The sequence below is a fragment of the Temnothorax nylanderi genome, unplaced genomic scaffold (assembly GCF_030848795.1).
Source record: "Temnothorax nylanderi isolate EJ_2023f unplaced genomic scaffold, tnyl_v1.0 TNYL_tig0210_pilon, whole genome shotgun sequence".
Classification (NCBI taxonomy): Eukaryota; Metazoa; Arthropoda; class Insecta; order Hymenoptera; family Formicidae; genus Temnothorax; species Temnothorax nylanderi.
This window is the reverse complement of record NW_027249272.1, coordinates 39,218-65,216: the sequence shown is the minus strand read 5'-3', so window position 1 is coordinate 65,216 and position 25,999 is coordinate 39,218. Positions and strand designations below refer to the sequence as shown.

At 38.1% G+C, this 25,999-nt stretch overlaps 4 protein-coding genes across 6 annotated transcripts; 3 read left to right on the top strand and 1 right to left on the bottom strand.

The window, feature by feature from the left end:
- Positions 1–2,640: 2,640 nt before the first annotated feature.
- Positions 2,641–9,026, top strand: Trhn (tryptophan hydroxylase). Its single transcript, XM_071717369.1, has 12 exons — positions 2,641–2,933; positions 3,463–3,567; positions 4,030–4,243; positions 4,914–5,017; positions 5,110–5,177; positions 5,252–5,302; positions 6,205–6,303; positions 6,504–6,550; positions 6,630–6,765; positions 6,931–7,057; positions 7,125–7,354; positions 7,830–9,026. The coding sequence occupies exons 1-12, from the start codon at positions 2,817–2,819 to the stop codon at positions 8,167–8,169; spliced, it is 1,638 nt and encodes a 545-aa protein (XP_071573470.1). The 5' UTR covers positions 2,641–2,816; the 3' UTR covers positions 8,170–9,026.
- Positions 9,027–11,352: 2,326 nt separating this feature from the next.
- On the top strand, positions 11,353–14,013 carry LOC139779108 (suppressor APC domain-containing protein 2). Of its 2 annotated transcripts, none has more exons than XM_071717355.1 (6): positions 11,353–11,615; positions 11,676–12,583; positions 12,815–12,961; positions 13,039–13,251; positions 13,337–13,479; positions 13,562–14,013. In XM_071717355.1, the coding sequence occupies exons 2-6, from the start codon at positions 11,744–11,746 to the stop codon at positions 13,566–13,568; spliced, it is 1,350 nt and encodes a 449-aa protein (XP_071573456.1). In that variant the 5' UTR covers positions 11,353–11,615; positions 11,676–11,743; the 3' UTR covers positions 13,569–14,013. The 2 variants fall into 2 exon arrangements, with proteins under 2 accessions (XP_071573456.1, XP_071573457.1); XM_071717356.1 differs by having other exon boundaries at positions 13,337–13,484.
- Positions 14,014–15,480: 1,467 nt separating this feature from the next.
- On the top strand, positions 15,481–18,457 carry LOC139779110 (uncharacterized). The gene is made up of 4 exons (XM_071717359.1): positions 15,481–15,844; positions 17,601–17,741; positions 17,853–17,984; positions 18,256–18,457. The coding sequence occupies exons 1-4, from the start codon at positions 15,796–15,798 to the stop codon at positions 18,318–18,320; spliced, it is 387 nt and encodes a 128-aa protein (XP_071573460.1). The 5' UTR covers positions 15,481–15,795; the 3' UTR covers positions 18,321–18,457.
- A 153-nt stretch (positions 18,458–18,610) lies between these two features.
- Positions 18,611–25,931, bottom strand: Unr (cold shock domain-containing Unr). Of its 2 annotated transcripts, none has more exons than XM_071717352.1 (11): positions 25,816–25,931; positions 23,113–24,485; positions 22,850–23,026; positions 22,561–22,751; positions 22,263–22,473; positions 21,918–22,147; positions 21,496–21,757; positions 21,159–21,386; positions 20,826–21,031; positions 20,162–20,749; positions 18,611–20,085 (listed from the first exon to the last, which is right to left on the bottom strand). In XM_071717352.1, exons 2-11 carry the CDS (start codon positions 23,506–23,508, stop codon positions 19,917–19,919), a joined length of 2,658 nt encoding a protein of 885 aa, XP_071573453.1. In that variant the 5' UTR covers positions 23,509–24,485; positions 25,816–25,931; the 3' UTR covers positions 18,611–19,916. The 2 variants fall into 2 exon arrangements, with proteins under 2 accessions (XP_071573453.1, XP_071573455.1); XM_071717354.1 differs by lacking the exon at positions 25,816–25,931 and adding an exon at positions 25,009–25,150.
- Between the last annotated feature and the right edge of the window lie 68 nt (positions 25,932–25,999).

The following is a 25,999-nucleotide window of genomic DNA, read 5'->3' as shown; positions in this document are numbered from 1 at the left end:
TAAAGCTATATCAAACAATTGGAATTAAGTATGACTTGGATAAAATCGATGATTAAAAATATAACAATTTTTACTTTAAGACGTAGAGCTTCATAACAATATTTTATGGGCCATTTTAAGTCATTGTAACAACATTACGATAGCGACTTCCTACTGGCGTGTCGCCAAAATTAAATTGCGCCACGATTACATTTCGCGAATGTCTCTGCGCGACTTCGCCAGCTGTACGAAGAACATTTCTCATTCTACAATCTCTTACAACTGTTTTTCTCACATCCACCCCCAATTTCTAGAATCACCGATCGCCAGTCTCATTCGTGCTGAGAGGCCGCTCGGAAAGGATCTTCCTGTTTGCTGTTCGATGAATAGTCATTATCCTCTCCGTCGCGAGGACTTTCTGCGCTCTTGGTCGTCTCGATCGATTAAAAAATTTCAGCCGATTTTCTCGAGGCCACTCAGAAAGCTTTGAGGAAGAACGCGTCTCGCGAAAGTGAAGCAACAGGCTATCGACGTCTATCGACGTCAGAAGGCATCAGTAACACGAAAACGCAATAAAACCTATAGCTAAAAATAGACAGCGCATTAAAAATATTCAGATTATAGAATAAAAATATAACATGAAAGTATAACACAGATTGTATAGCAAAAGAATAAAAAACGCAATCGTACGCGGAATAGTGGAATTTATAAAACAATAATTTTGACGCGAATATAACTGTATGTCTCTTTAATAAATAATCACCATTTGCGATACGTAACCCGATCGTTCGATTATAAATATTGAAAAGGAGAGATCAATATGTCGGAGATGTAAATATGATTTGAGACTGCAGCAATTAAATATGTTTTTATTACATGACGGGGGGTGGCTTCGTTTGTAATCTCAAGGAAAAAACTCAGACAATACGAGACAAAGAAATCGACGGTATTGACTGTGTCTGACCTAGTGGCCTTTGCAGCCGCGGATAGAAGACAGTGGCTAAATTCGTGCTACCCGGCATATCCCATTAAAACTTCCGCGTTTGATTCTAAAGTCGACATATCGTTTCTTGCCGTCGACATATCGTCGCTGGTAACTGCGCCATGCCCTTTCGACTTCGCCGCCGTATCGCGGCGACAAAGGATGTCTCTCATATGTCACCGGCAATATACCGGCATACGAAATTTAAGGGTGAATTCAACGATGCGAGTGACGTAAGATTGCGATATGCACACGGACTGATCTCCTCGCAGTTTCACGTGGACCGTGGATCTCGTCATCTCTTATAAATGCTGGCAGCGTCGTGTCGGGATCGATAAATTTTACAGCACATTCGGCAATGGGGTTAACGAAATCGGCAGTGAGAATTAAATTGATTAAATAATAAATAGTTAGTGTTGAGAACGCTCGCGGAGAGGTACCCTCTTTGGAACTATATCTATCTACGAGAACGCGTTCTGATAAGGGAGTATCCCCGGTCCGAGGATCGAACGATACTCTCAATCTCGGCTGAATGCCGAGCGAAACACTCGGTATAATTTACCGAGGGTGGAACTGCGTTGCGGCAGCTGATAGTGGTAAGTGATAGACCACTCGTAATGTGCTGCATCTACTTTCCTCGCGAGTGGGAGTACCCCTCGGGTGTTCGAGCTTTTATTAAACAGTCTCTTTGTTTCGGAGCAGAATCCGAAGAACGAGAAATCGCCGCCGCCTCGTTGAAGAACCTTCCTCCCCCATCTCCCGTAGGAAGTCGTCCCACCAACTGACCGCTTCTTCGCTTTGACGCTTTTGATATTGCGATTTTTTAATTGCAACATGTACAATTTTATACGTGAACTATGCATCTTTTAATGATGAAAACGTTACTGCAATTCCGGAATAATTTCTATAAAATATTATAAATTTAGGAAGAAAATCTCGTCGATATATTATATTTATACTAAAAGCTCTATATCTATAATATTTAGAAAAAGCTTTGAAATATGACTTTTAGTGTAAGCATAATTAAGTATCTTATATAAAAATAATTTTTAAATAAGTACTTGCTTTGGCAGTACATATACTAATTTCAAAATAAATGAATAATTTGTAATTAGATATATATACAATTCTGTGTATATACATAACTGGAATTACATTATCAATAGCGACAACGTTATTTAAAATAGATGAAATCCAAAATAATTATAGTTTATATAAATATTAATAATTATAATTATTTTAATTAATAATTTTATTTTCTAGTGTTAAATCTTTTTTCCGCTTCAATTCAATTAATGTCTCATCCTTTTCGGTCTGTTTAAGCAAAACGAAATAAAAGAGACTTCTTAGGAAGAAATTTATTGCAAAAATAAAAGTGTCGCACCTCGTTTATTGGAAACTTTGCAATTCTTGGGCGCGCTTCTCATTACCGGTGCTCGCATCATCCGCCCCGTGGGCTCCAGTGACGTCACTTACGAGGAATACATTCGAGGACCGGCACCACTTGCCGCTAAACCGGGGGGGGGGGGGGGTGAGCCAACACTTGTCTTCAACCCCATGAGAAATTTTATCCGACCAATGGGAATCGCTGGTGCCGCTGTGCGCCGCCCAGGCGAGATCGTCATTGAGAAGGACGAGCGCAGACGGGGGGACCGAGGTCTTAAGAGGACCTTAAGGATGGTACCGGCACACTGTTGCTCGTCTCCTTAAAGACAGCGAACCGTCGATCAGTCGCGAAACCGTCTGTCGCGTCGTGCGAAATATTAAAAGAGATAAATCTCGTCGATAAACGGAATTACTGTCAAAAAAAAGAACTCCTCGTTGATTCGCGAATTCGTTTGTCGCAAAAGTCATTATGAGTGGGTCGGGGAAGAGTCTTCTCGGGGTGTGGCTGTACAGGAGAGGCGAGAGTTGGGCCGTCAAGGAAGGAAGTCCGCTACACAAATCGCGCGACGTATGTTGCCGTGACGATGTATGTTGACGACTCGATGATTTTAGTTAAAGTCACAAACATTATAATAAATAAAACCGCGTACAAGGATAATTTAAAAATATTATCTTTTTTTAGCAATTAATCTTAGAATACGTGGTCTTTGAATATGATTAGAATGTTCTCTTATTTTTATAGAGCAAACTGTATATGTATATGTAAAAGTAAATGTAATATTAATTAATCTTGTAGAAGCTTTAATTCGTTTATAATTGTATTTATAATTATAAATATCCAGTCAACACCAAACATTAATATTATAATTTCGCATAATAATGTAAATATAATATAACAACATGTTTTGTGATGTGCTCTGTGTTGACTAGGTATTAACTTTAAAAACATACTTTTCTATTTTCTTTCTTAATTCTCTCGTATTAATAATTAATTCAATTGGATTCAATCAAAATTTTGAATTTTATAAAAGTGTAGAATTGAGTTTATATTATGAATAGACATAAAGGTAGAGACGAGCGACTTATTAAACAGACATGGTCTCTCGTTTATTCAGATCCCCGAGAGTGAGAATAATCCGACTAGTGGCAACAAGAATTCTGTGATATTTTCCTTGAAGAATCAGGTCGGTGGCTTAGCACGAGCACTTCAAGTGTTTCAGGTACGTTTTGTATTTCCCGTTTTCGGTATGGCCAACGTTAAAATTACGTTACATCCTCTTTAAATTTTTCACACGTTATTTAAAAAATCTGGCCGAGCGAGCGAAATCAGAAATCCGGCAATAAAATAAAAAAAAATAAAATAAATAAAATCCAGCAATGAAATAAAAAATAATGCTGCAAAGCAAAGTTCTCTAAAAAATTTTTGCTCGCACATGTAAACGAGGATGATTGCTTTCTGGGGATTACAATTACTAATACGGGAACCTCGCGAGGTTCCTAAGACAAACCTTTCCAAGCCCTCCATTAATATGAGATAGATTATAAATTTGCGACAATCGGTGCAATGAAATAGACTCGTTTTTGAAATTCCAAGTGATAAATACCGCGTAGGTATGACAATCATATACCTATAAGCACGGTCCGAAAATTTATTGAGGAGAATCTTTCTTCGTCACGCGAAGGATTTAGGCATAAATGTCGTGCACATCGAATCGAGGAAGTCGCTGCGCCGCGGCTCCGAGTACGATATCATGGTGGATGTCGAGTGCGACTCGAAGAGGATGGAGCAATTGATGAAGATGCTGAGCCGCGAAGTGGCGGCTATCAATCTCGCCCATTACGAGCAAATCGGAAGTATACCACGCGCGCCTTCTCTTTCGACCGCGACGAGCTTCGGTGAGTCCCCCCAGTACACGTGCACGGTAACGAATATCGATAGAATAAATTTTTCATCGTAACGAAACAGGGTTAAATGCAATTCCAATATCCGTGTGCCGTTGTAAATGTGTATTGCACAACTTGGCGTAATTAAATTCCGATACGATAAAATGCAGTTTTGATCAGAAGAACGCTTTCAATCTTCATAACTTAAGAGCTACAGTTTTCAATTTTAAATAAAAACACTAATAATTTATAATTATACAGTAATATATAATTTTTATTTATTTGTTGTTCAATTTAAGTAAAACACTTAACAATTTAATAATAATAATTTAACAATTTGTTAAATAGTTTCATTGTCGCATTCACTTATATTTATAGTTCGCTGAAACTGAGAGAATTTTTGTTTTGTTTCAAATCCTCGTTTATTTTAAAGCTTATAAACTTAAGTATTTGGTCATACGATCTCTCTGTTCGCGAAAGAGATATTGAATTTCTTTACGTGCGTCGCTCAGTTTATTATCGTTACCTCAAAGTGTTCCATCCTTTTAGCGAAGGCTAAAATTGCAAGTCCGATAGAATTTGTATCAAGGTTTTATCGCGGCACGTCGTTTTATATTACCTCTGTCTCAAGACTTTCGGAATTAATGGAATATCTTATAAGCAACACGCAATGGATTTAAAGATTTTAGCGAGGTAGACATGCCCTGGTTCCCGCGGAAGATATCGGACCTCGATCGGGCGCAAAAAGTTCTCATGTACGGATCGGAATTGGACGCGGATCATCCCGTACGTTTACGGCATAATTTCGTGCATGTTATTGCAATTACGCCTTCTCGTACTCGACCGCGTGCTTTAACAAAACTATTTGACAATTGTAGGGTTTCAAGGATACCGTGTATCGTAAACGCCGCGAGGAGTTCGCTGATATTGCTTATAATTACAGGCAGTAAGTAAAGCGAAAGAGTTTACCTGCGAGAGAGATTTTTTTTGTTTTTATTAACAAGCAACGTGATGTTTTAGTGGTCAACCGATACCGAGGGTGCAGTACACGCCGGATGAGATCAGAACTTGGTACGTTCTTTTTTTTAACTCTTTTATAACATTATCGTAACTTTCGCAATATTTTTTTCGTAAAAAAGGAAGAATATCACGTGGAAATAAAAAAAATCCAAAAATTGAATCTGTAACATTCTCCAAAGTAGAAAAGACTAACAATAAACAGGAGAATTCACAAATAAGCCCCGCGATCATGTTATTAAAAATCATTTATGTATCGCAAGTCACGAACCAACTTATATTCTCTTTCGAGACACGGCATACAACTTTTTCTCATTAAACTACGGACAGAACTACGAACGTGCCTCCGTATATATGAAGGCAATTGGAACGGATAGAAGAATCATTTCTGTTTCTCGATGCTTAAGCTATACATTCGCTCGGTGTTTCCGATGCGAGGACTCCCAGCTTTCGAAACCGATTCGAAACGAGAAAGTCAGTTTGCCCTCCTTCCCCTCCTCTTTCTCTCTCTCTCTCACTCTCTATCTATCTATCTATCTATCTCTTCCTCGTTCTATGTGTCTCTTTGTAAAGCACGAGTAAGATTGGCAGACGCTGAATGCACCCTTAATTGCATCAATTTGATTTATCCTCGGCGTAGGAAGAGTTCGAGGAGCGACTCGGCTAATGCAATCTCTCTAACTTAAATGCAACGATGCATGAGGCAAACATTGCCGCTTCAACAAACTTAATCAAAACGAGAGCTCTTTGGTAAAAGCCAAACATGAATTTGAATAATTTAATGACCATCGTCAATTCGTCATTTAACAATGCTTTATTAAACATCGTCCAAAAAAGATATACAATATATCGAAATATAGCAGAGATTAAATACATTTTTAATAACGTAATGCAAAAACGTTACCAAAATATAAAAAGATTGTAAAATATAACAAAATAGCAATTTTGTGTCTTAGGGGAACCGTTTTCCGCGAACTGCATCACCTTTATCAAAAATATGCGTGCAAGGAATATCTGGAAAATTGGCCGAAGCTGGTCAAGTATTGTGGATACAGGTACATCTAACAGATATTTATGTAACACAAAATTTGTCCAAACTTTAGCTTAAAAAGTAAACATTTACTGATATGCAAAGAGTGCACGTAAAAAGATAATATTTATATTAAACATAATTTCTGAAGAAAAAAACCAAACGAAAAGAAATATCAATTTGCAAAAATAGCATAAAATATATCATATTTTCATTTTCTCTTAGAGAAGACAATATACCACAACTGCAGGATATAAACGTTTTCCTGAAGCGTAAGTAAGACTGTCACGTAGTTAATCTGTCATTTCGCGGAAGTACTGGTAGCATGTTTAAACGGGATATATTTCACAGGAACGACGGGATTTCAACTTCGCCCAGTCGCGGGATATCTGACACCGCGGGATTTCCTCTCCGGCCTCGCTTTCCGAGTGTTTCACTGCACGCAGTATATTCGACACTCTTCCGATCCATTTTACACGCCGGAGCCGTAAGCCCCGTTCTCTGTAAAAGCGCGCGAACAAAATACGTTGTAAACCGTGGTGAAACGGATATCGATGATGAAATAAAATTCCTAGCTGAACTGTTCTTTAACTACCTCGCTATGCTGTCGGCGTATGTTTTAAAATAGCTGCAATATCTCGCGATTTTGCAGAGATTGCTGCCACGAATTGCTGGGCCACATGCCGCTGCTCGCGAACCCAAGCTTCGCGCAATTCTCTCAAGAACTCGGTCTGGCTTCTCTCGGCGCGTCGGACGAAGATATAGACAAACTGGCGACCGTAAGTCTTCGAACGTAGGAAAATATACTTCTTTCCTATTTCGCACGCACGACTTCTGTCTTTCCAGCTGTACTTCTTCACGGTGGAGTTCGGTCTGTGCAAGCAAGACGGTATGCTGCGCGTTTACGGGGCCGGTCTGCTGTCGTCGGTGGCGGAACTGCGACACGCGGTCACCACCCCCGAGAAGACCATGAGATTCGAACCGGACGTCACTTGCAAGCAGGAATGCATCATCACCGCGTTCCAGAATGCGTATTATTACACGGACAGCATAGAGGAGGCAAAGGAGAAAATGCGGTAATTAGCTTCTTCTTTTCTATCGTTATTCTTCACCAGTTTTTCGAGGCCACCCCCCCCCCCTCTCTCTGAATTTAACCCGAGAACGGGCACCTTGTTTTTTTTCTTTTTCTTTTTTTTTCATAAACGGTCACCTGGGGCTATTTTTACACCCCAATTAAAAGTCATTGTTATTAATTACATATATTGCATATTTTGGATTGTTCTATAATTTATCAATATTTGTGAGGACACAATATGTATATAGATTTACTCAACATTTTCCGAGAAAAGTAAGAAGAAACCAAAAAGATATTTAAAAAACGAAAGAAGCACATTAAAATTACTGTGACGTAAGCTCCATTTTTTCGACACTGGGGTGTTTAAGTAGCCCCAGGTGTCCGTTATCGGATTAAAAAAGAGTAAACGTCGTCGCTGTTTGTATCTGTTGTTACTACTATATCATCGCTGTTATATTGCCGCTTGTGTTTTCCAGCGCGTTCGCTAATCAGATTCAACGACCCTTCGGGATACGCTACAACCCGTACACTCAGTCAGTGGAGGTGCTTACGGACGCCCAGAAGATCACGGCGGTGGTCACCGAGCTGCGGGGCGATCTTTGCATAGTATCGAACGCCCTGAAGAAGATTCATGAGCAGGACGACACCGTCGACGTCGAAAGGATAACGAGCCTGCTGACGCACGGCATCGACTTGCCGCAGGACAGCGGCAACTCGTCCTCGGACAGCGACGATAGTCCCAACGCCGAGGAGACTCGTCCTCGAGAACATCAGCAATTGCGTCACGACGATGAAGATGCCATCGTAAAGAATTAAATGGCATCATTCTTGATATCGCAGACTCATTAAATCCTAGAAACGCTTAAAAGGATCGGCGTAAAGCTTTAGAAATGGATTCTCTGACGAAATCTACAGAAATGCAGAAATCTCTTTGCTGCATGTCTTACACGAAGATGTCGTAGAATTATAGACATAAAAAGTAAGCTAAAAATAATTATTTTGAGAAGAAAACTCAAAAAGAAGAATTATCTTTATTTATTTCCTGCTCGCCTATCCATAAATAAGTATATCGATAACAAATAATCCGATATAAAAGAAAATAAGAGACATCAATACTAGTCATCTCATTTTAAAATATATTATAACGTGAATAGTTAGACTAGAATGTAATTGTATGCATATGAAATGTAATCTTTTGAGGATCCTTCTTTAAAAAGCAGAAGAGAAATTTTACGAATTGAGTTTTCAGCTTTCGGTCATTTCATCCCTGATGGCGAAAATAAAAATCGGAACGTAAATCAAATTGTAAGGGGAAAATGACAGAAGCGTAAACGAAACTTCCAGGAAGCGTAAATTGAAACGCTATATTTAAAAAAAGTGTTTTAAAAAGTAAACAAACTCTTTTACGTTTTGCTGTTCCAATTTATGCTTTCTAAAAGTTTCATTTACGCTTCTAGTCACTCTCCCCTTACAATCGACTTCAGCTCTGATCTTTATCTTCGCTCAGCGATATACATTCAACATTTTTTCGGCTTTTAATCCTTCGGTATAACATATACGCTCTGATTCTGTTAAATGTATAAATAAGATGTTATGTAGAATGTATTATATTATGTAGAATGTATAGTTATTGAGATGTGTCGTAATGGGATTAAAAAATATATGCAAAATTATGATAGATCCAATCTCTTGCTGACAACTCTTGCTCCATGCATCACGTCATTTCTTAAATTTTATTAATTTTCCGCTTTAGAAACAATTATGTAAATTATAATAATTATATAAATAATTTTGGTTTAAATCTATCTAATCAAAGAAACGTAGGCAGATTGAAGGCATTGAAGCCTAGGTCTAGGAAATTCATGTAAGTAAAGCATGGCAATTACTGTGTTACAATTTGTGACATGTAAATTCTAATACCTACTATATATAAGATATATACATATAATTAAAAAATTATTATACTATACTATCAGTGATAATGGATCAGTCAAAGTAAGAAAGCCGCCTGTGTTAGTTGCAGTTTTTACAATCCGCGTGTTGCTTAAATCAAACATAAGATAAGACGAATAGTCTATTTCATGCTTATCCCCTTCTTTTATTGGATTATGCTCGCTGAACCAGAAATATTTCTTTAACACAAATTTTGATAACTCACAACATACTGGTGTATATACATATACATACATACATACATACATATATATATTTGTGTGTGTGTGTGTGTGTGTGTGTATTGTACAGCCTATAAAAATACATGTGATATAAAAATATTACAACATAATATTATATGAGGTCTGTTCAAAAAATTCTTAAACTTTGTCTTTATAATTTTTGGTTTCTTACTCAACCCTGTCTTCTTCGAAATATGTTCCTTCTCGGTTGATACACCATTCCCAACGCCGTTTCCACTTTTGGAAATAGTTTTGGTACGCGTTTTTCGGGATCGCGCGTAAGTCCGTCTGCGAATTTTCCTTGGTGTCTTCAATTGTGTTGAATCTTCGGTCTTTCAACGTGAGTCGTGATGAAGGAATCATGATTTGTCTTTCTAGTTCTGATAGTTCAGGCCTTTTTCTTCTGACATTTTCTCGACCTGGTCCTCGTGAACTTTTTCTGTTTTCAAAACGAAATCCACGTTCGATACTTGAACACATCAAGGAAAATTCGCCGACGGACTTAGACGCGATCCCGAAAAATGCATACTTACCAGGACTGCTTTCAGAAGTGGGAATGGCATTGGGAGTGATGTATTAACCGAGAAAGAACATATTTCAAAGGAGCTAGAGCTGAAAATAAGTTGTAAACTCCCAAAAATTACAAAGACAAAGTTAGGGAACTTCTTAAACAGACCTTGTATAAAATATATTAAGTTTTTCCTTATATGATTACTAAATTAAACATAGAAAAGAAAATGTAAAAAATCATGCGTCCTATTATTTTTTCAGACACTTTTAGAACGGTAAAATTAATCTATGTTTTAAAATAATCTATTTTATTTTTACATTTTTATTTATTAAAAGATAAATAAGTATTATAATCTTTTTTTTACACTCTTTACCTATAATTTAATTTTTAAATATCAAAAGATATTTAAAATGTCAATAAAGAGTCATTATAGTAATGTTTTATACATATATGTCAAATATATATTTTTCATAATATGAACTCTTAACATATCTCTCCATCTTCGGTAACTAAACGAGCCTGAAATGCTCGATTGTAATAGTGAGTACTGATGAGAAATTTTATTTTTTTACTGAACATGAAACTTTTGCCGGGTGCAAGTAAGGTAATACCAATCTGTGATATCCTTTTTTCGTACACGAATGCAGCAAGAGGCTTGAATTAAAAAATTATGATATCTATATATTATCAAGTATGTATGGTCGTAGAAAAATAGCGAATAATTAATAAAACAATTTATGAATTTTATTTCATGCGAAAAGTAGCAGATAATGATGTCGGAATTTCCTCTGATCTGAAAAGTTGCACATCTATTTAAAAAGGCGTACTTTATTATTTGTTTACTTGCCATTAATTAATTATTCTAATCGGTGTAAACTATAATAGACCTATATGAATACGACGTTACATAAAGCTTAGAGACCCTCAAGTAAGCGTCCATTTACGCAGCCACCATTATTTGTGAAATTGGCCAGACTACTTGAGGGTCTCTAATAAAGCTGAACTTTCATATATTATATATGTAGTGAACGTGAACAAACCGATCCCTTACATAAGTAAAATTAAAATTTCTTCTCTTTCTACTCTTTTACAGATATATATGTCATTGTCTGGTGCAGAATAATTGCAGAATAATAGACGAACTTAGCTGCACTAGTTCAGAGTTTATTCTCTTTTACTCCACATTAGGCTGCGTTCGGAAACGTCACCCGAGTACACACGAATATACTCCCTTCTCTTTCTATCTCAGCGAGTTAGAAGGAGAAGGGAGTATACCCGTGTGTACCCGGGTGACGTTTCCGAACGCAGCCTTGGAAGGAAAAAGAAAAACTCTGAACTCTGAACTGATGCAGCCATAAGAAGTCTGTGGCACAGACTTCTATACAATTAGAAGTCTGTGGTCTGTGCTGATGCGCATGATTGCATATGGCCGCGCAAGAGGAGGTTAAGGTTAATCCTGCTTTATGAAAAACAACTTGTGGCGATCGTGAACCTGGTGTGCGAGACGATGTGATCAATCACTGGAGGATCTTGGCGAAGAACAACGATAATTTCTCGGAGACATGCACTCGATAAAGGTACGCCTGTGAATCGATCAGCTAAGTAGCCACGGCTTCTAATCGTTCTCGATTATGTAGCTGCCGTTACATGGACAACGCATAACGGATTAACGGATATCGTTCTGAGGTTAAAATCCTAGCTGAATATGGCGCAAATACAGACGTCGACGGTGGACGGGCTGCCGAAGCACTTCGTCAACGCGATGCGCACGCTGTTCGACATAATGGACGATCAGAACACCGGTTTCGTCAAGTTCGCCGATATCGAGGGTCGATGGCAGGACGACGGCACGCAGGGCCTGCCCAAGGGTGTGCTGGATAGCCTGAAGAAGGTCACGCCGCCGAACGGAATGCTGTCGTTCGAGAGATTCTGCTCCGGTCTCAAGATCTGTCTGCTGCAGATACAGGCGGAGGTGGACGCGAAGAAGCACGACGGCCAGCCCAACAGGCCGCCCTCCGCGCCGATACTCATCCCCGATAGTCAGAACAAGGCGGTTTGGACCTCGCCCAACACCGCCGCTATAAGACCCAACAACGCCATATCCCAGCAACGTACCCTCAGTATGCCGCAGCTGCTGGCCAATCGCAAGGACGTGAACGCGCAGCTGGAGCTGATGGACGGGAGGAACATCGGCGAGCCGAAGATCAACAAGGTGTACGGCCCGCCGAAACCGCCGCGGACCGGCGCCGCGTTGGAAGGCAGAACGATGGGCCTGGAACGTAATTTTGACAAATCTGAGATTAGGACGGCGCTGCAAAACTGGCAGATGGGTCTCATGATGAGCGACGAGAAGGAGAAGCGTCAGCTGCAGGCGGTAAATTACAGGCCGGACCCCAGGACGCTGTTGAGACCGGCCAGAGTGCTGGGCGATGGTAAAGCAGTTGATATACAGAGTAATCAACTCGGTCTTCAAGCCAAGAAACCATTGAATCGTCGCAGAGAGCCCAGGCGGCACACGTTGCAGAATGGTATTGATTACAATATGGTAAAGATGTTCTCCTCTAGGACTCCCGACTAACCCTTGGTGATTGGTTCTGGGTATGCACTAACTGAGTATTAACGGCGATACATATCTCTTAAGAATGAAAGACATGTATCTTCTATAACTTTAATTAGTTTTTAATTAACATAAATCTCATTCGTATATAATAGGCGACACAACTCATTATTCTTTTTGGATATTCCAAAATATTTTCATAATACATAACGCTTTCAGATGAAAAGGATGAAGCAGATTGAGCAAGAGAAGGATGTGTTACTTCAAGGTCTAGCTGCCGTTGATAAAGCTAGAGAATGGTACTTGAAGCAGATAGCAATCACTCAAGAGAAGATTAAGCACCTCGGACAAATGGGTTCCCACGTGGTATAGAAAAGATACTTTTCACCCTCTTACGTTAAGTGGAGCTCTGCACAAAATATGTACTGTTATATTTCACGTAGGAACAATGGACAGAGGCACAGCAAGAGCGCTTGGAACTGCAACGCGCGCGTGTCCTGGAAGTAAATCGGCATTTAGCTGCCTTGATAAGTAGCTGGGAACGCGGAGGACTTCCCCTTCATATGAATCTTGCGTTCCTGAGTGCTCCGACCTCGGCCCAGCTTCAGCAAGATATGTTGTCAAGGCTTAAACAACAAAATCACAGATTAACCGAGGTAATGAATAATAATAACGCATTATATAAAAAGAAGTGGTGAATAACTTAATTTAATCTATTTTTTTTATGCACCACCAAAACAGGAAGTTAGCAAAAAGAGCCAACGAATAGCGTTACTCGAGCAAGAAAAAGATAGTCTGGTTAGAGAATTATATAATAGACAGTCTGGTCTGGTTCAGTCCCGAAGGGCGACAATGATCCAGGAACAACACGATCAAACATTCATGTAAGGTACTAACATTCTAAATTAAATATTATAACGAATAAAATCAATAATCCCTGATTTTATTTGAAAATATTCTTTTCAGAATATGAGGTTCCCAGGTTTTAGAGAATGTGCCACATAAGTGATAGAATTTGAGTTAAAATTTAAATAAAATAAAGAGTTAAGAGAAACTAATGTGAAAAAAGTGGTCGATTAGCGCTTCCAATGTTGTACAAATGTACTAATAATGCCGGACGTTCCAGTTGGAGTACTCTACAACAATAAATGGACAAAATCGTGTTTTAAACATTCCAGAATGTTTATAATGCCATGTAGAACACATTTTTAAAATATGAAATATTTGACATAGTGTGTTAAAATAATTATCGCTGTCTTATTAATTTGATATTTTATATTAAGGATGTAAAATATTCATTAATAGAATATGCAATTAGATACAATTTATAGTAATAGGTGACTAAAATTGCCTTAACATCTCTGTAATCTGTTGAAAAAAAAACCCGTTTTAATAAATTATTTTAATTATGTAATAAATATGGATGTCTATTTCCTCTTGTTTAATATATGTAAATCTATTATAATCTTAAGTCGGTTAAAATTAATATGTATAGATTATACATTATGCAGTATTATTTGTGATAAACGCATGATGCGGGTGTGCACTATTGACATATCGATCTTGATCTCATATAATTTTTTTATTAAATCTTATTGCTTTGTCAAGAGCGATAAAATTTACGGGTCTGTCTCCATGACACACATTTCATCAATTTCCGGACTTAGAAGCCTGCCAGTGTCAAATGTTATCGAATTCTGAAAGGCGATAGCACATAATGATGATACGTCGTTATATCCGTTGGTTTAGATCTTGCTCAATAGAACTCATTGCTCATTATTACAGAAAAGAATTTCATGCATGACTCGAAAATTGAAGTAATTTCATAAATGATCAATACTTCTAATTATTTGGGTTGTTCTATCATTGGAAGTCATTAGTCAGTTAGTCGACAAATCAGAATATATTTACCGATTTTCGCTAATATTGCGAGATAAATAAAGAATCGTTTGTCTCGTGTATTAGGTGTTACTGTTTTCGTCTTTTGTGTTTACAATACAAATATCTGCTCTAACAAAGGACAAAAGATTGAGCGTTGGAATTGATTACAATTATACATGAAGAATAAATGAAATTAGAAAATCAATTGAATGTAATTTCGAACATGCGTATATGAGAATTGCTTTATTTCTTAAAAATAAAATAAATAGAAAACGCTTTATTTCTTAAATCGATACACATTCCCTCAATAATATGCTATCTCATCTTAATTGCAATATTATTTTATCTGTGTCGAAAATTAATAAAAATATATCCAATTGACCTGCTGGATTATCCAATTTAATTGTCTGCGAAAAATGTCGATTTTTTCATCACGAGAGCTACCTTTTATCTCGCGTCCAAAAAGATCTATATGAAGACAGTTTTTTTTTTTCATGACGAAAATAGACTCACTGTGCTGCAAAGACTGATAATTTGGTATACATATAGTCGTACAGTGATAACGGACAAAAAGCTTAATTCGTGAAACTTGATCAGAAAATAAAAAAAATTGACATAAATCTTAAATTGCATCAAGTTACAATAAAGACATTACGAATAGCAATATCTCGACATTGCATTTCAAAGATCATAAAATGTAAGTATAGCTTTTCGCACCAGAAAATATTATATAAAATATTATACATAAGAATTAAAGCTCCGTAAACATTCTTTAAACATTTCGACGTGCGATTAAATTCTCTGCGCATGCATCTCAAAAACGAAAAGTTTAAAATTTGCAAGAAACGTTTCATTCTTGTTAATAAATTGATTAAACGTTGCAGAAAAGAAATGCATGATTTCGTGTCTCAGGCATTATTGCGGATGTCAGCGGATGTCGAGTTCTACCCCACGCATAAATTCTTCAGCGATTGGACGGCTTCTGCACAATCGTAACTAGTTTAGCGGTCCACGACAGTTAGCTGCCACTAGTCGGCGGATTCGGTCGACTTGGCCGCTGTATCGTTTCCGAACGGCACGGCGAGCGCTTCTCCCGTTGCGACGTCGACGAGAGAACGCGCGTGAGGAGCGAGACCGCACCGATCCCCTGTGTGGAGTCTGTCGACCTTTGACATTGGGCCGGCGACAGAAGCCTACCAAGAAAACGCCGAGCGGTCGTCGATCTCTCCCCTTCGAGCTTCTCTCTTGGATTATCGCCGTCCACGATATCTTTTGTGTGACTTTTTGACGTCTCTTGTCTCACCTCATCTGAGAACATCATGCTACCAAGATTGATGCTGTCGGTCGCTCTACTCCTTTTAACAATGGGTATGTTGTATTATAATATCGAGTTCCAAACGATAAATTATAAGTTTTCCATAGATAAAGATACTTTAAATATTCAAGGTATCATTAAGTGCTTAATCAATTCTTCCAGAATGTGTTACAGATTTTGATAAATTACTAATTAAATATATAAACGCCGGTCAACATAACTAATACACTCATCGGATTTTAGACGTATCAAGGACATTTCTCGGTTTAAAATTTGATTTTATCTATACTCCGTCCACAACGAGAGATCATGGTTGATCGAACGTAAATAACGATAGGGCACAGAGCCGCAACAAGGTGTTCGCGTTAAATTATTTTTATTTTTAATAGTGTTGGAAAATATTTATCATCACAATAAATATCACCTTGTTGCGGCTCTGTGCCCTATCGTTATTTACGTTTGATCAACCATGATCTCTCGTTGGACGGAGTATAGACCATCACTTAATCTAAGCTTTTCTTCTTGTAACTATATGTTTTATTTTCTGCAATATAGAACATAATTTTCTCTATCTTTATTTAATCCTTTTTTTAGACAATAATTTCAAACGCATTAGTTTTTTTTTGTAATTTGAATTCGAATATAAGTCATTAAATCATCAGAAGCAGATTTTTAATTACAGACAATTAATATTCCTCGAAATTATTACGGTCTCCTCAGCAAAATTAATCTCCCATAGAGTAGCAGTAATATATGAAACGCGCTCTCTCAGTTTATTTTCTGAATAATCAAATGATAAACCCATCATACCGATAATGAACGGCACTCTCAATGATGAACATCCCACACACGCATCCTTTCTGATTACGTCGCTACAACGAGCCGCGTATCGTCTGTAATTAATCAATTACCCTTGAATGAATCGAATGGAGAAGTACTCCTGAGCGCAGCGTTTGCTAAAAGAAATTAAAAATTACTGGATAATACGTTGCTGCAACATATCCACACGTTGGCGAGATAGATCGCAAGTGTCATGCATTAGGTCGAGAGGAAACGAATCTAAAAATCGATTAGCCCACGCATGGTATCCTCTATCTCGTGAAACGCTTATCAATTTAGACAAGTGGGAAGTGCAGGCCGACCGCATCCGGCGCAAACATTCGCTTCCATTAAAACACCACTATCTCTCCTCGGGGTAAATAAACCGTAGATATTTTCACTACATCTGTGGTACATTCACCTAAAAATAATGCAGATAATTATAATTAATAAATATAGAACCGCGTCTATCAATTCTTCTGATAATATGCATTGAAATAGTTCTTAATAAACACACAGTAACAAATATAGTAAAAAAAGCCTTATTTTTAATTTTTTTTTGTTATTTCTGAACCACTGAATACTTTTTTATTGCGGTTTCTTCGACCAATATAATTTTTTTTCTCTTGAAAATATCCAAGGCATTCATTATTTATTGCATCTTTCTCCATATTCAATATTATATCTTTATATATTAAGTCTGAAGTTAAAATTCTGTTGGTCAGCTTGTGAAATTGATTGCGAAACAAAGCTTTTTTGTTTCCTTTACTGCTTATCTCATTAAGAATTCCTTATTTTTAAACATTAATTACTTGAAAGTCATATGTAAGTTCTGTTATTGAAGAAAAATTAATTCCAGTTAAATTAAAACGTTTGTTAAAAAAAACATCAGAGGTATTCTGCAAATGCGATTTTTCGTTCAAATTTAAATAATTCAACAACGTTGCTTATTCAACGCGGTCTTATTAACACCAAGCTTTTTTTGTTCAGGAGTTATATTGTCGAAGGGGTGCGAGTTGGATCAGATGCGATACGGATGTCGCATCTACAATGCACAATGCAGTTGCGGCTACGGCTGCAAATCCGAATATAGATATGACAACAATGATGATTGCAAGTTAGCGCTGAAAGGTAATGACAAACTATGCTTGCTCTTACTTGATCTGTTAAATCGGTAGAATAACAGACATTGACGATGTACTTTACACGCTTCTTGAGAGTTTTAAACTCGTCTCGTTACAGGAAGACGTAGCGACATATGCTCTCGATCGAAACCATGCCTGAACGAAGGCTCGTGTTCCCAAATATCGTCGGAGCCCGGATTCAAGTGTCGTTGCGAAGGAACTGGATTTTATGGCACTTACTGCGAGACACGTTAGTACCTTTCAATGGCAGCAAATAATTCGACTTAACTTTCGCAGTCTCAGTAATGTTGTTTTCTTATACATTAAATCTTTCCATATTAAATCACTTGAATGATTGAATAAAATTAGAAAGCAAAGAACATTTTAGTAGAAAAAAAAGATATATTATTAAATATTAAAAAGTCCTCGCATGTTTTGAGTTTTTCTCTCAACGTGGAGAATATATTACGATGACGCAGACGAAAGAGGAAAAAGTAACACGAATAATTTATATGTTACAGCTTGTCCACGACCAGACAATACACTTTTCCGAGGACAATTCCCTTACGAGTGCGTCGTGATCTAATTCCAATCTCTCCTCTTATTTTGATCTGAAATTCAAATTTGTCTTAATATGATACGTACATACAGGAAAAGAAACGCATTTCATAAAGCATATTTACACACATCTTTGTACATACATAATAAATCTTAAAACACACAGATGATACGCCGTTCCATTTCTCATTTTGCATTCTCCATTCAGCCTTTTTGTAACCGCGATCTCGGAGATAGTTCAGCTAAGTATTGAAGTTACACCGCAAAATAATTTCGCGGTTTTAAAAGAGCTTTGACGTTTTATAGAAGGTAGATACATTTCGATGCTTCCACTGTTTATTCATCAATAATTTTACAATATGTATGCACATGATGTGTTGGATCCATGAGTTTCGGGACAAGCGCTTAGTTTGTATCGTGCTTGTGTACTTTACCTTATTTTACGTTATTTCTCTCATATCTCTACAATAATGCCACATGTACCTCGCCTTACCGTTTCAGATGGCAAAACTTATAAAACGTGACTTTTTACTCTTTACATAGGTATCTTTTTTTTGTAATTTCCATTGTTGCATGTCCACAGAATTAGTAATACTAATTTGATTTTACAACACTGCATTAGAGGAACTTAACGACATGTATATATATTTATATATATATATATATATATTTATTTATATATATATATTATCTAAGATAAACACTTGGCCAGTCATAACTCTTCCCTTTCTTTTTTACAAATTTATAGACATGTTTTTAACAGAGTGACTCAATATCGTAATTGATTACAACAAAACACATTGCTCATAATAAAATTATTCAGCAAATTCCGGTAAAGAATCTATAGCAGGATATTTTTCTTCATTTTTTTTTTGTATCAATATCTCGTAGACTCTAATATTTGCTCGTAATGTTTTTTTTTCTTTTTTTACCCATTGTACATTTATATCACATATGATATACATAAAAAGTAAAACAAATTTTGAAATAAATCATATAAATAAAGTTTGTATATCAATATGTATAATATATACTTCTTATAAAGACATATCTCAGATACAAGCAGGCAGCTAACAGTTCAACCTGTAAATATTCTGAGATGTCTTTTGGTACTTTATTTTCAAGTAGTGAATTGATGTATTTACCAAACTTCCATGAAAATAGAAACATACTAATAAAAAAATTTCGACAAATCTTATGAACTATCCATTACGTTCAGAAAAGTAACAATCGAATAGATAGCCTAGCAATAAATTCATGAAGATGTGGGAAATTAATTAAAGAGATAAACCAATTACGTATTAGAGTAAATTCTAACATTATCTGAATGTAAGAACCGCCTTTTTATTCTTTTTCCTCCCGTTTCCTCCCTTTATGAGGTGATAAAATGAGTCGTTGTTTATTTATTTTTTTTTTTACTTTTATATTATTTCGGCCCTTGGTCACCATCCATTTTCAGATTATTATCATTATAATTATTGTTGTCACATTAGTCTGAATTTGGCAAACGTTTACGACCATGCTTACAATAGTAATCTCGGTATCGAAGTGTATGGACTAAAAACAAATTGTAGATTACAATTTGGATAATTAATAGCCCAGTCTCATTAGCTGCCCAGGCGCATTATTCTTCTATGGCACCAGGAATACGCTGACATCTTTCCTGGGTGAACCCGCGCGTGCCATCGGGCCCTTTTGGTTGCCTGACCACAGTTAATTTTGGGCCCGAATCTTCCAACGATATAGTACGTAATCGGCTTATTAATCGCTCGGGTCGTTGCTGGACAGCATCGCTGTTAAGCAATAAAAGTTTGCAAATAAAATCGCACTGTCACCATTTGTATGAAAACAAAAAAAAAATGAATTTACCTTAATCGAGTTACATTGCACGCTGACGATTTGCCAGTGCGTTGATTAGTGACCAAAACGAACTCCACCTGATCTCCTGGCTGCAGCGTAACGTGATCTCGAACCTCACTTACGTGGAAGAATAATTTTCTGCCCTCATCGACTTCGTAAGCGAGAAAGCCGAAAGGACCCTTCATCGCGTCCACAGTTGCTCTTCTTTTTTTCCTGACGGCTACGATATTACAAGCGTGACCTGCTGAATCGACCTGCAGTTGCACAGGATCGCCAGCCTGCAATAGCTCCCGTTTGTTAGAAAGTCCCATGATGCCGAATTCATATTCCGGCGTCTCCTCATCCTCGGTAGTTGGATTAATCTTGATCAAACCAGCGTACTCAGCCTGCTCAGGATTCGCACTTCGCAGCGGTCGCACCACAGTGCCGTCGAGTACCTCGCTGACAGGTGTCGGCCTAGGAATACTTCCGCGAGGCACGAATTTAACATGATCGGCAGCTACGCAACCTCCGGAGCCTCTTCCGTTACTCGAATTACCAATTGTACATTCGATATCAGCCCCTAATTCCAATGTACTAGCGTCTCCTTCAAAGTTACTGCGAATAAAATGTTATTTTATACATATATGTATGCATGTATCGTTCACCGCAAAAATTAAGGTATAGCTCTCACCTGTAGTGAAAAAATATTTCTCTATCATGATTTACTGTTTCAATAAAGCCAAACCCGTCTTTGAGGGCGGCAATAAAACCTTGACATACTTGTCCATTTGATTTTTTATTAACATTTTGAATTTTTTCACCAGCGGCATTTACTAAAAATATGTCTTCAGCAACAAGTTCTTTATTTCGTTTCACTTGAACAATATTGAACATTACCTATAAAGCCAAGTAAATACATAAGTATTACTTGATAGCATTATAACGAATATACAGAGCATTCCATATTTCTCTAAAAAGTGAAATATGGATCGATTTTTTTTATATAACTTTGTAATCAATTTACCTTATCACCCAATTTTGGAATATGTTTAGGGTCGCAATCTTTGGAGAAGAAAATGATGCTTTTCTGCTGGCCATAAGAAATAAGGCCAGGTTCCATCGAATTTGTGTCCTGTGATACAGTACCTAATATATCCTTCTCTATAATAGTTTGAAATGTTACGGTACCCATTGGCAAATGTTTCAGTCTAATAGCACTTTGTCGAGTATTAGAGAATGATGATGACGGGTCCTTATAAAAAAAAAAGAATAAAATTATAATTAAGATATAAAAGAGTAAACTGTAATAACAAAAGAACTTTTTTAACGCTGAGAGAAGTATATTGCTAACATATACTCACTTGTACGACTGTAAATTCAACTTCATCCCCTACACTAATTTCTCTATCAACATCAAGAACCTCATTAAAATGAAAGAAAAGTCTAGGTTCTCTTTCTACACAACGAATAAAGCCAAATCCATCCTTGAGAGATTGTATTACACCTTGCTCCCGTCTTTCCCCAGACACAGTGAAAGATTCTGGTAACAACATTATCTCTGTAGCTCTTTTGAGCTGATCTCTAGTATCTGTTGCAATACGAAATTGGACCCAGTCCCCATGCCTGTTAAAGAAATCAAATTGCAATACATTATAGTTGTGTATATAGCTATCTATATTACATTTAAAAAACGCGTTATTGCATTTAAATAAATAACATACGTTTATATACACAAGAATAAAATAGAAAAAAATAAGTACATTTATTAATTCATGTAGATTACCTAAGAGTGAAGTCTCCCTTTTGGTCTTTATCACCAAAGGGTACTTCAACTTCAGAATGATCACTGTCTCTGTATCGAATGCGACCAGGTAACGGATCATTTTGATGACGAGCAGCATTGCCTCTCTCCAAAGGTTTCAACACTTGCCCTTTCACCACTTCGTTGCTGACTTCCTCAAATACAATTGAGCCGGGTGGTAACTTTGTAATGTTGCAAGCTACCTCCTTCCCCTGCAACAAAACATTAGATTTCAGATTCTTTGTTACTTAAACTGTATGCTACATATATAGATACCTTTTCAAGAAACGTATATACAGTTCTTTGTTAATTTTAATTCTTACTTACATTGCGTGTCTGTATTATAAACTCCACATCATCTCCTAACCTAAGTTCTTCTTTCATAGATTTAGCCTCGCTAAAGTGGAAGAATATCTCTTTGACTACATCAGCACGCTCGATAAAACCAAAATTTTCTTTCATTGAGCAAACCACTCCGCGATAACGAACTGGATGTGCTGGATTTTCCAGCCTTACATTACATGCACCCAGATTTCCTCTGCAATATATTTGCGTACGTAAGAAAGGGAAATTACTACTTATAGAAGTTTTTTTTTCAGTTAACAAGCACTATATATCATCATACCGTTGATTAGTAGCGATTTGAAATGACACTTTATCACCAGCACGTAAGGTGACATTTCCCTCAACATCATCTTTGGTATATGGCAGAAAAAAACATTCCCCACGGTTTTCGTAACTGATACGTCCCTGCGAATCGCCACTAGCTTGTAACTCCGTTGTTACATTACCGATGCATCGTTGATCACCTAATGCCTAAAAGAAATTATATCCACACATTTACTTTCTTGTGGAATTCTTTTTACATTTCTCCACCGCTCCCTTATTATTATTGCCGTTATTGTTTTACTAACCACTGGCGCGATTTTGCTAACAGTGCTCGCAATAGGCTTGCCTGTTCGTCGATCGTAAGTCATTTCAAACTCTACCGGATCTCCAATCTTCAAATGCTCAATATTACCGCTAAATTGGCTAAAATGAAAAAACAATCTTGCCTGTCTTTCACAGCACTGTATGAATCCATAAGAATGCTGTCGAATAAAAACGACGTATAAATTAGTCACTTATACATTTCATAATTATAGATAATCAAGATTTCTGTGGCTATGATACTCACCAATAACTTCTCAATTATACCAGTTTCCCGGGTTCCTTGATTCGCAGATTGATCCTGGTAGGTAGAATTATTGGTGGCAGGTTCGCTCGTATAACCAGCATTCGTCTCCATACCCGTGAATTCGAACGGGAATCTTGTGGCGCCATTGCGTGGCGACGATTGCGTGCCGGGATAACTTCCGTAGTTAGTTGTGGAATTTTTACCACAATCAGGCGGTGAGCCCATATAATGGTCACCGCTGTAGTTGGTACCGTTTCGATAATTGTTAGACGTCGGCTGATGAGATCCCGTTATGGCCTTAGGACTTGGTATAGCCATAGACTTGTAGTCAAGTATTGCTGGGTCAGAGTTCATGATTGGCGGCTGGAACGTTTTCCACTGAGGATTGTTGGACATTGTCTTCTCAATTTGCGCAGTGTTATGTGTAATATTTACGTATAATTTAGCTCTTCTCCTCTCTCTCTCTCTCTCTCTCTCTCTCTCTCTCTCTCTCTCTTGAAACAATTACTTTAATTTCTTTTATGTTCACACACTTCTGTTCTCTCACCCCACAATATATATACTTATATTTAGAAATTTTTAGTCTTTTTTTTTCAATTATTTAAGTGTTTAACATAGATATCACAGAACGGTTCTTGGTACCTTATATCTTTGTTCACTATTATAATGTTACAAGAACTTAATGAAGAGGAAGAGTGGCTCCTTAAAAATGCTGCAGAAATGCAGGCTCCTTCGTGACCAGAAAGTGGAAGTGAGGTCTCTTGAAAATCTTTTTAACGCGTTTATCGTGAATTTTTATTTATTCAGAGAGTACCACGGTGGCTCGACGCACAAACTTGGCACACTCCTTAAACGCGGATAAAGGTGGTTTCTAGCAACCAAGCGGAGCAGCACAATTTCAGCCGCAATCACAATCACGGTCACTGTAATTGGCTCACCTATCTCTCTCGCTCACAAGGCTTGTCGTGTATATATAATATACAAATGAACGATGCAGTTAATGCTGGTTTTTTACGACTTAATACAAGTACAAAATCTTAGCACACCATACACTGTCAATACTTTCCATACGTATATGCTTGAATATTATAACAACTGTTTGATAGATACTCAATTTAGCGTGCACTAGAATAACTGTGTTTTTCCCTTTTAAACATCAGTCATCCCTTACAAAAAGGAGTAAATCAAAAACATAGGAGATTTTTAAAGGATAAATGTTGACTTGAAAATCCTCAGATGTCTTCAATGCGTGCTGAGTCTGATTGTGTTCTTCCGATATTTCTATAGTAACGTTTCCTTCTTCAGAGCTTTTAAATGTGAAATTTACAGTGAGCCTTGGTTTCAGAAGTGTCCTAAACTAACAATGACACAAGCTGTAAAAGAAAAAGAAAAAGAGGAGACAATTACAAAAATTGAACAATCACTTTGCAAGTACAACAAGATATATTTAGAGATATACTGTTTATATCATTTTGAGAATTGCGAGCTCTGTATAGGTATCCAAATATTAAAATATATAAAATACACAAACGTTAATTTCTACAATATTTTGTGACACAAATTAAACTAAATATATGGATAAAATAAATATTTTATAAAAATCTCAAAATTTTTATGTATAAAACAGATAAATCTTGCAAATAATATCGTTCGAAGCAAGACAAAGACGACAAAGAGTACAAAGAAACTAATCACGATGTGTCGCACGTGCTCTAAATAAAAGTATCAAACGGCAGAAAATACTAAGGATTTTATACTCTGCCGTAACAACAGCTCCAGATGCGTTTAAATAAAAAAATCAATTAAAAATCGTGGAAAATCCGCACGAAAACGCAAACGTGAATTTCAGTACGCACATTTCAAGCGCGCACGTGATCCACGAGCCTAAACACGTACTTTAGGTTACTTCATCCCTGCAGGGACGTGAGGGAAAAAAAAGGAATATTCCGGAGTCCGAGAGAGGAAACGACCCGAGGTGAAATAACACAACGCGTTTATTTATAGCGCGCCGCGGCGAGACAAACACAGACGCTTCTGCCCGATTATCGGGACAGTTTGACATTGACACCGCGAAGGGGGATACCGAAACCTACTGTTCGTCAGCGCGTGAGAATTGCGTCTGACGCGAAGGCGTCGCGCACGGCGCCGCAGCATGTACCACAGTACCGCGGGGTACGTGAGTCATGACCCTCGGACACTCCGCGCTACCATCTCCGCCGCGAGCCTCATCCCGCTCGCGCTATCTCAGCCGACAGCGGACGCGATTACGCGTGAAACGTTCGCGGAAACGTTCGAAAGGGGGTGGCGGATCGAGTGCGGCGACGAAGCGGGCGAGATCCTTCGATGGATCGTGGACGTGGCGTCGATCGGGCCCCCGCCCGGCCCCCCTCGAGCGTGTCCTGCTCGCGGCCGCGGCGTTTCACGGATTCCTCCTTTCCGTTCCGGAGCGGCCCGCGGTCGAGGCGGTTATCATGCGTGCGCCTCGCACGCGTTTTTACGAGAGGTTGATATTTTTATGAGGTCGCGGGGCGCCTTATCGCGCGCCGCGGCGGTCGTCGCGAGGCCGCGGCGTGCCCCCGCCCGACCGTCCCGGGCCCCGAATCGACCGGCGATCGTCGGCGCGGATCGCGCCGATCCGTTTGACACGCGTTTCCACACAGAGCTCGCAATTATCGGGCGACGGGAGGCCTTTACGAGACTCACCACGACACAGCACAGCACTGACGACATGCCGCCATGTTGAATGTCAACATTCGGCGTTCGCATACATCCCAGCCCAGCGGGAGCGACCACGAGTTTCCTGTGTGCGCGCGCGCGCACTCCGGATCTGCCGCGGCGCCGCGGTGGAAACGGGCCTTTTTGCCGGGAGGTCCCCCTCGATTTTTCT

What these genes read in the sequence shown, in the direction of transcription:
- Trhn (XM_071717369.1), top strand. Translation starts at nt 2,817, where the DNA reads ATGAGTGGGTCGGGGAAGAGTCTTCTCGGGGTGTGGCTGTACAGGAGA. An exon ending in TTCGACCGCGACGAGCTTCG is followed by an intron (nt 4,244 to 4,913) that starts GTGAGTCCCCCC and finishes ATGGATTTAAAG; the next exon opens with ATTTTAGCGAGGTAGACATG. An exon ending in CCGGATGAGATCAGAACTTG is followed by an intron (nt 5,303 to 6,204) that starts GTACGTTCTTTT and finishes TTTGTGTCTTAG; the next exon opens with GGGAACCGTTTTCCGCGAAC.
- LOC139779108 (XM_071717355.1), top strand. Translation starts at nt 11,744, where the DNA reads ATGGCGCAAATACAGACGTCGACGGTGGACGGGCTGCCGAAGCACTTC. An exon ending in GACAAATGGGTTCCCACGTG is followed by an intron (nt 12,962 to 13,038) that starts GTATAGAAAAGA and finishes TATTTCACGTAG; the next exon opens with GAACAATGGACAGAGGCACA. An exon ending in AAAATCACAGATTAACCGAG is followed by an intron (nt 13,252 to 13,336) that starts GTAATGAATAAT and finishes CCACCAAAACAG; the next exon opens with GAAGTTAGCAAAAAGAGCCA.
- LOC139779110 (XM_071717359.1), top strand. Translation starts at nt 15,796, where the DNA reads ATGCTACCAAGATTGATGCTGTCGGTCGCTCTACTCCTTTTAACAATG. An exon ending in TCTACTCCTTTTAACAATGG is followed by an intron (nt 15,845 to 17,600) that starts GTATGTTGTATT and finishes TTTTTTGTTCAG; the next exon opens with GAGTTATATTGTCGAAGGGG. An exon ending in TGGCACTTACTGCGAGACAC is followed by an intron (nt 17,985 to 18,255) that starts GTTAGTACCTTT and finishes TATATGTTACAG; the next exon opens with CTTGTCCACGACCAGACAAT.
- Unr (XM_071717352.1), bottom strand. Translation starts at nt 23,508, where the DNA reads ATGTCCAACAATCCTCAGTGGAAAACGTTCCAGCCGCCAATCATGAAC. An exon ending in TTAGCAAAATCGCGCCAGTG is followed by an intron (nt 22,752 to 22,849) that starts GTTAGTAAAACA and finishes AATTTCTTTTAG; the next exon opens with GCATTAGGTGATCAACGATG. An exon ending in TTCCAAAATTGGGTGATAAG is followed by an intron (nt 21,032 to 21,158) that starts GTAAATTGATTA and finishes TTGGCTTTATAG; the next exon opens with GTAATGTTCAATATTGTTCA.